General features: G+C 55.9%; 1 protein-coding gene across 1 annotated transcript in view; it reads right to left on the bottom strand.

Annotated features, from left to right (window-relative positions):
- The window catches only part of LOC144676315 (amyloid beta precursor like protein 2-like), a gene marked incomplete at its 3' end in the record, with an annotated part of 64,691 nt that extends 54,866 nt beyond the window's left edge, over positions 1 to 9,825 (bottom strand). The window contains exon 1 of the mRNA XM_078536760.1: positions 9,653 to 9,825. Within this exon, the coding sequence (XP_078392886.1) occupies positions 9,653 to 9,748 (96 nt within the window). The remainder of the gene's footprint in view (positions 1 to 9,652) is intronic.
- Between the last annotated feature and the right edge of the window lie 744 nt (positions 9,826 to 10,569).

The raw sequence follows: 10,569 nt of genomic DNA on the forward strand, positions 1-10,569 counted from the left end.
GGTTACAGAGATAGGGAGGGTTGTAGGGGCTGGAGGAGGTTACAGAGATAGGGAGGGTTGTAGGGGCTGGAGGAGTTTATAGAGATAGGGAGGGGTGTAGGGGCTGGAGGAGGTTACAGAGATAGGGAGGGTTGTAGGGGCTGGAGGAGGTTACAGAGATAGGGAGGGTTGGAGGGGCTGGAGGAGGTTACAGAGATAGGGAGGGCTGTAGGGGCTGGAGGAGGTTACAGAGATAGGGAGCATTGTAGGGGCTAGAGGACGTTACAGAGATAGGGAGGGTTGTAGGGGCTGGAGGAGGTTACAGAGATAGGGAGGGTTGTAGGGGCTGGAGGAGGTTACAGAGATAGGGAGGGGTGTAGGGGCTGGAGGAGGTTACAGAGATAGGAAGGGTTGTAGGCGCTGGAGGAGGTTACAGAGATAGGGAGTGTTGTAGGTGGTGGAGGAGGTTACAGAGATAGGGAGGGTTGTAGGTAGTGGAGGAGGTTACAGAGATAGGGAGGGTTGTAGGTGGTGGAGGAGGTTACAGAGATAAGGAGGGTTGTAGGGGCTACAGGAGGTTACAGAGATAGGGAGGGTTGTAGGAGCTTGAGGAGGTTACAGAGATAGGGAGGTTTGTAGGAGCTGGAGGAGGTTACAGAGATAGGGAGGGTTGTAAGGGCTGGAGGGTGTTTCAGAGATAGGGAGGTGTGTAGGGGCTGGAGGAGGTTACAGAGATAGGGAGGGTTGTAGAGGCTGGAGGACGTTACAGAGATATTGACAGTTGTAGGTGGTGGAGGAGTTTACAGAGAATGGGAGGGTTGTAGGGGCTGGAGGAGGTTACTGGGATAGGGAGGGTTGTAGGGTCTGGAGGAGGTTACAGAGATAGGGAGGGGTGTAGGGGCTGGAGGAGGTTACAGAGATAGGGCGGGTTGTCGGGGCTGGACGAGGGTACAGAGATATGGAGGTTTGTAGGGGCTGGAGGAGGTTACAGAGATAGGGAGGGGTGTAGGGGCTGGAGGAGGTTACAGAGATAGGGAGGGGTGTGGGGGCTGGAGGAGGTTACAGAGATAGGGAGGGTTGTAGGGGCTGGAGGAGGTTACAGAGATAAGGAGGGTTGTAGGGGCTGGAGGAGGTTACAGAGATAGGGAGGGTTGGAGGGGCTGGAGGAGGTTACAGAGATAGGGAGGGTTGTAGGGGCTGGAGGAGGTTACAGAGATAGGGAGCATTGTAGGGGCTAGAGGAGGTTACAGAGATAGGGAGGGTTGTAGGGCTGGAGGAGGTTACAGAGATAGGGAGGGTTGTAGGGGCTGGAGGAGGTTACAGAGATAGGGAGGGTTGTAGGGGCTGGAGGAGGTTACAGAGATAGGGAGGGGTGTAGGGGCTGGAGGAGGTTACAGAGATAGGAAGGGTTGTAGGCGCTGGAGGAGGTTACAGAGATAGGGAGTGTTGTATTTGGTGGAGGAGGTTACAGAGATAGGGAGGGTTGTAGGTAGTGGAGGAGGTTACAGAGATAGGGAGGGTTGTAGGTGGTGGAGGAGGTTACAGAGATAGGGAGGGTTGTAGGGGCTACAGGAGTTTACAGAGATAGGGAGGGTTGTAGGAGTTTGAGGAGGTTACAGAGATAGGGAGGTTTGTAGGAGCTGGAGGAGGTTACAGAGATAGGGAGGGTTGTAAGGGCTGGAGGGGGTTTCAGAGATAGGGAGGGGTGTAGGGGCTGGAGGAGGTTACAGAGATAGGGAGGGTTGTAGAGGCTGGAGGACGTTACAGAGATATTGACAGTTGTAGGTGGTGGAGGAGTTTACAGAGAATGGGAGGGTTGTAGGGGCTGGAGGAGGTTACTGGGATAGGGAGGGTTGTAGGGTCTGGAGGAGGTTACAGAGATAGGGAGGGGTGTAGGGGCTGGAGGAGGTTACAGAGATAGGGCGGGTTGTCGGGGCTGGACGAGGGTACAGAGATATGGAGGTTTGTAGGTGCTGGAGGCGTTTACAGAGATAGCGAGGGTTGAAGGGGCTGGAGGGGGTTTCAGAGAAAGGGAGGGTTGTAGAGGCTGGAGGAGGTTACAGACATAGGGAGGGTTATAGGGGCTGGAGCAGGTTACAGAGACATGGAGGGTTGTAGGGGCTGGAGGAGGTTACAGAGATAGGGAGGGGTGTAGGGGCTGGAGGAGGTTACAGAGATAGGGAGGGGTGTGGGGGCTGGAGGAGGTTACAGAGATAGGGAGGGTTGTAGGGGCTTGAGGAGGTTACAGAGATAAGGAGGGTTGTAGGGGCTGGAGGAGGTTACAGAGATAGGGAGGGTTGTAGGGGCTGGAGGAGGTTACAGAGATAGGGAGGGGTGTAGGGGCTGGAGGAGTTTATAGAGATAGGGAGGGGTGTAGGGGCTGGAGGAGGTTACAGAGATAGGGAGGGTTGTAGGGGCTGGAGGAGGTTACAGAGATAGGGAGGGTTGTAGGGGCTGGAGGAGGTTACAGAGATAGGGAGGGGTGTAGGGGCTGGAGGAGGTTACAGAGATAGGAAGGGTTGTAGGCGCTGGAGGAGGTTACAGAGATAGGGAGTGTTGTAGGTGGTGGAGGAGGTTACAGAGATAGGGAGGGTTGTAGGTAGTGGAGGAGGTTACAGAGATAGGGAGGGTTGTAGGTGGTGGAGGAGGTTACAGAGATAAGGAGTGTTGTAGGGGCTACAGGAGGTTACAGAGATAGGGAGGGTTGTAGGAGCTTGAGGAGGTTACAGAGATAGGGAGGTTTGTAGGAGCTGGAGGAGGTTACAGAGATAGGGAGGGTTGTAAGGGCTGGAGGGGGTTTCAGAGATAGGGAGGTGTGTAGGGGCTGGAGGAGGTTACAGAGATAGGGAGGGTTGTAGAGGCTGGAGGACGTTACAGAGATATTGACAGTTGTAGGTGGTGGAGGAGTTTACAGAGAATGGGAGGGTTGTAGGGGCTGGAGGAGGTTACTGGGATAGGGAGGGTTGTAGGGTCTGGAGGAGGTTACAGAGATAGGGAGGGGTGTAGGGGCTGGAGGAGGTTACAGAGATAGGGCGGGTTGTCGGGGCTGGACGAGGGTACAGAGATATGGAGGTTTGTAGGGGCTGGAGGAGGTTACAGAGATAGGGAGGGGTGTAGGGGCTGGAGGAGGTTACAGAGATAGGGAGGGGTGTGGGGGCTGGAGGAGGTTACAGAGATAGGGAGGGTTGTAGGGGCTGGAGGAGGTTACAGAGATAAGGAGGGTTGTAGGGGCTGGAGGAGGTTACAGAGATAGGGAGGGTTGGAGGGGCTGGAGGAGGTTACAGAGATAGGGAGGGTTGTAGGGGCTGGAGGAGGTTACAGAGATAGGGAGCATTGTAGGGGCTAGAGGAGGTTACAGAGATAGGGAGGGTTGTAGGGCTGGAGGAGGTTACAGAGATAGGGAGGGTTGTAGGGGCTGGAGGAGGTTACAGAGATAGGGAGGGTTGTAGGGGCTGGAGGAGGTTACAGAGATAGGGAGGGGTGTAGGGGCTGGAGGAGGTTACAGAGATAGGAAGGGTTGTAGGCGCTGGAGGAGGTTACAGAGATAGGGAGGGTTGTAGGTGGTGGAGGAGGTTACAGAGATAGTGAGGGTTGTAGGTAGTGGAGGAGGTTACAGAGATAGGGAGGGTTGTAGGTGGTGGAGGAGGTTACAGAGATAGGGAGGGTTGTAGGGGCTACAGGAGGTTACAGAGATAGGGAGGGTTGTAGGAGTTTGAGGAGGTTACAGAGATAGGGAGGTTTGTAGGAGCTGGAGGAGGTTACAGAGATAGGGAGGGTTGTAAGGGCTGGAGGGGGTTTCAGAGATAGGGAGGGGTGTAGGGGCTGGAGGAGGTTACAGAGATAGGGAGGGTTGTAGAGGCTGGAGGACGTTACAGAGATATTGACAGTTGTAGGTGGTGGAGGAGTTTACAGAGAATGGGAGGGTTGTAGGGGCTGGAGGAGGTTACTGGGATAGGGAGGGTTGTAGGGTCTGGAGGAGGTTACAGAGATAGGGAGGGGTGTAGGGGCTGGAGGAGGTTACAGAGATAGGGCAGGTTGTCGGGGCTGGACGAGGGTACAGAGATATGGAGGTTTGTAGGTGCTGGAGGCGTTTACAGAGATAGCGAGGGTTGAAGGGGCTGGAGGGGGTTTCAGAGAAAGGGAGGGTTGTAGAGGCTGGAGGAGGTTACAGACATAGGGAGGGTTGTAGGGGCTGGAGGAGGTTACAGAGACATGGAGGGTTGTAGGGGCTGGAGGAGGTTACAGAGATAGGGAGGGGTGTAGGGGCTGGAGGAGGTTACAGAGATAGGGAGGGGTGTGGGGGCTGGAGGAGGTTACAGAGATAGGGAGGGTTGTAGGGGCTGGAGGAGGTTACAGAGATAGGGAGGGGTGTAGGGGCTGGGGGAGTTTATAGAGATAGGGAGGGGTGTAGGGGCTGGAGGAGGTTACAGAGATAGGGAGGGTTGTAGGGGCTGGAGGAGGTTACAGAGATAGGGAGGGTTGTAGGGGCTGGAGGAGGTTACAGAGATAGGGAGGGTTGTAGGGGCTGGAGGAGGTTACAGAGATAGGGAGCATTGTAGGGGCTAGAGGAGGTTACAGAGATAGGGAGGGCTGTAGGGGCTGGAGGAGGTTACAGAGATAGGGAGGGTTGTAGGGGCTGGAGGAGGTTACAGAGATAGGGAGGGTTGTAGGGGCTGGAGGAGGTTACAGAGATAGGGAGGGGTGTAGGTGCTGGAGGAGGTTACAGAGATAGGAAGGGTTGTAGGCGCTGGAGGAGGTTACAGAGATAGGGAGTGTTGTAGGTGGTGGAGGAGGTTACAGAGATAGGGAGGGTTGTAGGTAGTGGAGGAGGTTACAGAGATAGGGAGGGTTGTAGGGGCTACAGGAGGTTACAGAGATAGGGAGGGTTGTAGGGCCTGGAGGAGGTTACAGAGATAGGGAGGGGTGTAGAGGCTGGAGGACGTTACAGTGATAGTGACGGCTGTAGGTGGTGGAGGAGGTTACAAAGAATGGGAGGGTTGCAGGGCCTGGAGGAGTTTACAGAGATAGGGAGTGTTGTAGGGGCTGGAGGTGGTCCCAGAGATAGGGAGGGCTGTAGGGGCTGGAGGAGGTTACAGAGATAGGGAGGGTTGTAGGGGCTGGAGGTGGTCCCAGAGATAGGGAGGGCTGTAGGGGCTGGAGGAGGATACAGAGATAGGGAGGGCTGTAGGGGCTGGAGGAGGTTACAGAGATAGGGAGGGTTGTAGGAGCTTGAGGAGGTTACAGAGATAGGGAGGGTTGTAGGTTCTGGAGGAGGTTTCAGAGATAGGGAGGTTTGTAGGTGCTGGAGGAGGTTACAGAGATAGGGAGGGTTGTAGGTTCTGGAGGAGGTTACAGAGATAGGGAGGGGTGTAGAGGCTGGAGGAGTTTACAGAGATAGGGAGGGTTGTACGGGCTGGAGGAGGTTAGAGAGATAGGGAGGGGTGTTGGGGCTGGAGGTGGTTCCATGGATAGGGAGGGGTGTAGGGGCTGGAGGAGGTTACAGAGATAGGGAGGGGGTGTAGGGGGCTGGAGGAGGTCGGTTGGGTGAGATGGAGGGGTTTGGAAACACGGGTGAGAATTTTGGAATGGACAGTGTCGGGCCGGGTGTCCCCCAGGCGAGAAACAGGGGGTGATTGGTGACGGGTGATGGGTGAGCAGGAGCTCGGACACTCGGGACAGTCTGGGTTTTGGGGATGAGCTGCGGTTTCCGGACGGTGGACAGTGGGAGTCTCTGGTCCGGCGAGTGTCGGGGTGACTGGTCCGGGCGTGTTCGGTGATGAAGCGGAGAGTTGGAGAGGAGGTGGGGGCGAGGAGTCCGAACTGCACACTCTCCGCTTGCTTCCAGTGTCACTGCGTGGGTATTAGCCAGTGCTGGTGGTGCGCTGTCTGTCTGTGTGTGTGTGGGGGAATATTCTAGAACCGTGGGACACATATTGAGCCCCCTGATCTCTCTCTTGCTGCATCTCTTGTGTAACCTGATGCTGCAAAAAGGGTTTTTTTTTTCTGATTCGATTTGTCGAACTAGAATGTGATTAAAAAGCTTTTGCAAATCTCCCCAGCTACAGGACCTGCATCCGATTCTGGTCAGCGCAACATTTGGGCAGCAGGTCAGGGATCGGGAGAGGGTTGCGGAGGGAGGGAGGGAGATTCACTGGGACGGTCCCAGGGCTGAGGGGCTTCCGTGGATGTGGGGAGACCGGAGAAGCTGGGGTTGTTCTCCTCGGAGCAGAGAAGGTTCCGGTCCAGGACTGGGGGAGGGGTGAAGAGGAACGAGCTTGCTGGAGCTGTCTACACAGCAGGGCTAAGGACAAGGCTCACTCCCCCATTACCCACACAGCAATAATCTCCCCTCCCTCTCTCCCTCCCTCCCTCCGCCCACCATCCATCAGCTCATCGCCACACATCCACATCCATCACAACATTCACCTCTCACACACACATTCTTTCACACATCTCTCTCCATCTCTCTCTCTCTCCCTCACTCACTCTATCTCTCTCTCCATCTCTCTCCTTCACTCACTCTATCTCTCTCTCCTTCACTCTCTCCCTCCCTCACTCTATCTCTCTTGTCCTGAATGCTTTTGTTTCTTTTCTATGTACCTCTTATTTTAAGCATTTCTCCCTCAAGGACTTATTTTCAAACCCTCTCTATCTCCATTCCTCTTTCTCCATGTCTCTCTCTCTTTCTGTCTCTGCCTCACTCTCTCTCTCTGTCTCTGTGTCTCTCTCTCTGTGTCTCTGTCTCACTCTCTCTCTCTCTCTCTGTCTCACTCTCTCTCTCTCTCTCTGTCTCACTCTCTCTCTCTCTCTCTCTGTCTCACTCTCTCTCTCTCTCTCTGTCTCACTCTCTCTCTCTGTCTCACCCTCTCTCTCTGTCTCACTCTCTCTCTCTGTCTCTGTCTCTGCCTCACTCTCTCTCTGTGTCTCTCTCTCTCTCAATCTCTGTGTCTCTCTCAATCTCTGTGTCTCTCTCAAACTCTGTCTCTGCCTCTCACTCTGTCTCTCTCTCTCTCTCTGTCTCTCTCTCTGTCTGTCTGTCTCTCTCTCTCTGTCTGTCTTTCTCTCTCTGTCTGTCTGTCTTTCTCTCTCTGCCTATATCTCTCTTTCTCTCTGCCTCTCTTTTCAGTCTGTTTCTCTCTCTCTCTCTATATATGTCTCTCTCTCTCTCTCCTGTCCCTCCCTCCCCCTCTCTCTGTTTTATAATGGATATCTCTCTCCCGCAGTCACCTCCCACACCTGGGTTTTCCTATTTTCCTCTCTCTCTTCCATCTCTATCTCCCTTCCCCCACTCCCTCTCTCTCTGCTTATGTTAATAATCTCTCTCCGCCCTTCGATTTCTCACAGAGATTCAACTTCCATATCTCGGGACAGCATCACTGCTGCAGTTTCTCTCTCTCTCTCTCTCTCTCTCCTTCCCTCCCCCACTCACTCTCACTCCTTCCCTCACACACTCACTCTCTCTCTCCTTCCCTCCCCCACTCACTCTCACTCCTTCCCTCACACTCTCTCTCTCTCTCTCTCTCTCCCTCCCCCTTCTCTTGCTCTCTCACATACACACCCTCCCTCTCTCTCCCATCCTCCCTCCATCCCCCTCTCGCTCTCTCTCTCTCAAGCTCCATCTAGCTCTCACATTCCCTCCCTCCAAATCTACATTCTTTTGTCCTCCTTTCTCCTTTCCCTTCCTCTCCGCCCTCTCCACCCCTCCTTGCCGTCAATCCTCCATTGTCTCTCTCTCTCTCTCTACCTCTCCCCATCTCTCCCTCTATTGACCTCTCTTCCATCTCTCCCTCTCTCTAACTCTCCTCATCTCTCCCTCACTGTACCGCTCCCTATCTCTCTTCCCCTCTCTCCCTCCATCCTGTTGTCCACTCTCCCTCTCTCCCCCCCATCTCTCCCTCTCTCCTGCTGTCCTCTCTCTCCTCTCTCCCCATCTTTCTCTCTCTCCTCCACCTCTTCCTCCATCCTGCTATCTTCTCTCTCTCCCCCATCTCTCCCTCTCTCCCCCATCTCTCCCTCTCTCCCCCATCTCTCCCTCTCTCCCCCCATCTCTCCCTCTCTCCCCCCATCTCTCCCTCTCTTCCCCCCATCTCTCCCTCTCTTCCCCCCATCTCTCCCTCTCTCCCCCCATCTCTCCCTCTCCTCCATCTCTCCCTCTCTCCCCCCATCTCTCCCTCTCTCCTCCCCATCTCTCCCTCTCTCTCCCCATCTCTCCCTCTCTCCCCCATCTCTCCCTCTCTCCCCCCCATCTCTCCCTCTCTCCCCCCCATCTCTCCCTCTCTCCCCCCCATCTCTCCCTCTCTCCCCCCCATCTCTCCCTCTCTCCCCCCATCTCTCCCTCTCACCACCCATCTCTCCCGCTCTCCCCCCATCTCTCCCGCTCTCCCCCCATCTCTCCCTCTCACCACCCATCTCTCCCGCTCTCCCCCCATCTCTCCCGCTCTCCCCCCATCTCTCCCTCTCTCCCCCCCATCTCTCCCTCTCTCCTGCTGTCCTCTCTCCCTCTCTCCCCATCTTTCTCTCTCTCCTCCACCTCTTCCTCCATCCTGCTATCTTCTCTCTCTCCCCCATCTCTCCCTCTCTCCCCCATCTCTCCCTCTCTCCCCCATCTCTCCCTCTCTCCCCCCATCTCTCCCTCTCTCCCCCCATCTCTCCCTCTCTTCCCCCCATCTCTCCCTCTCTCCCCCCCATCTCTCCCGCTCTCCCCCCATCTCTCCCGCTCTCCCCCCATCTCTCCCGTTCTCCCCCCATCTCTCCCGCTCTCCCCCCATCTCTCCCTCTCTCCCCCATCTCTCCCTCTCTCCCCCCATCTCTCCCTCTCTCCCCCCATCTCTCCCTCTCTCCCCCCCATCTCTCCCTCTCTCCCCCCATCTCTCCCTCTCTCCCCCCATCTCTCCCTCTCTCCCCCCATCTCTCCCTCTCTCCCCCCATCTCTCCCTCTCTCCCCCATCTCTCCCTCTCTCCCCCCATCTCTCCCTCTCTCCCCCCATCTCTCCCTCTCTCCCCCCATCTCTCCCTCTCTCCCCCCATCTCTCCCTCTCTCCCCCCATCTCTCCCTCTCTCCCCCCATCTCTCCCTCTCTCCCCCCATCTCTCCCTCTCCTCCATCTCTCCCTCTCCCCATGTCTCCCTCTCTCCTCCATCTCTCCCTCTCTCCCCCCATCTCTCCCTCTCCTCCCCCCATCTCTCCCTCTCCCCATGTCTCCCTCTCTCCCCCCATGTCTCCCTCTCCCCCATGTCTCCCTCTCCCCCATGTCTCCCTCTCTCCCCCCATCTCTCCCTCTCTCCCCTCATCTCTCCCTCTCCTCCATCTCTCCCTCTCCCCATGTCTCCCTCTCTCCTCCATCTCTCCCTCTCTCCCCCCATCTCTCCCTCTCTCCCCCCATCTCTCCCTCTCTCCCCCCATCTCTCCCTCTCTCCCCCCATCTCTCCCTCTCTCCCCCCATCTCTCCCTCTCTCCCCCCATCTCTCCCTCTCTCCCCCCATCTCTCCCTCTCTCTCCCCGTCTCTCCATTGACCCTGTTCCACTCCCTGGGTTGCAGTTCCCCTTGTAAATTCTCCGCAGTCAAGCCCCTGCCGCTGTGCACACAGTGGATATAAGTGTCTGCTCCCTGGACGGTGAGGCTAACAGTCTGATCAATCCCAGTGCCTCCTCTCTCTAAACACCAGGCTCTTACCTCGATGTATCCAGCTGCTGAACTGAGAACACACAACATCCAGATGTTGACCGTCAGTAGCCAGTCTGCATCTGCCTCTCCATCTCTAGGTGCCATCCTGCTGTTGAGTTGGGTGGGTCTCGTCTCTCTCTCTCACTGCTCCCGATGTGATCCACTCAATCTCTCAGAGTGAATACTCACAGGCACCGCCTCTCACCAGGCTTTACACACAGAGAGCAGACAAGGATATGACCAGCCCCATCAAGACAGCTCCCAGACACTCACTTTCCCAACAAATCTGCATCACCATCTATAGGAGCGGAGACCAACTACAAGAGAAAAGGCGATACTTCCCCAAAAAAACACACCCTCCACATCCCACACGCACTGACTCTCACTGGGGTACGGGTCCCACACACACTGACTCTCACTGGGGTACGGGTCCCACACACACTGACTCTCACCGGGGTACGGGTCCCACACACACTGACTCTCACTGGGGTACGGGTCCCACACACACTGACTCTCACTGGGGTACGGGTCCCACACACTCTGACTCTCACTGGGGTACGGGTCCCACACACACTGACTCTCACTGGGGTACGGGTCCCACACACACTGACTCTCACTGGGGTACGGGTCCCACACACACACTGACTCTCACTGGGGTACGGGTCCCACACACACACTGACTCTCACTGGGGTACGGGTCCCACACACACTGTCTCTCACTGGGGTACGGGTCCCACACACACTGACTCTCACTGGGGTAAGGGTCTCACACACACTGTCTCTCACGGGTTCAAAACTGTTACAATCACAGCCGATGTTACTCACTGAACAAGCAAAACCCAGAGGGAAACTTGCCTTAATGATCATTACTTTGATTTTTATTTGGAAGGCGATGATAAAACTCTTGTTCCCTGAAGCATAGACTC

Source organism: Cetorhinus maximus, unplaced genomic scaffold, assembly GCF_964194155.1.
Source record: "Cetorhinus maximus unplaced genomic scaffold, sCetMax3.hap1.1 HAP1_SCAFFOLD_1491, whole genome shotgun sequence".
NCBI classification, from domain to species: domain Eukaryota; kingdom Metazoa; phylum Chordata; class Chondrichthyes; order Lamniformes; family Cetorhinidae; genus Cetorhinus; species Cetorhinus maximus.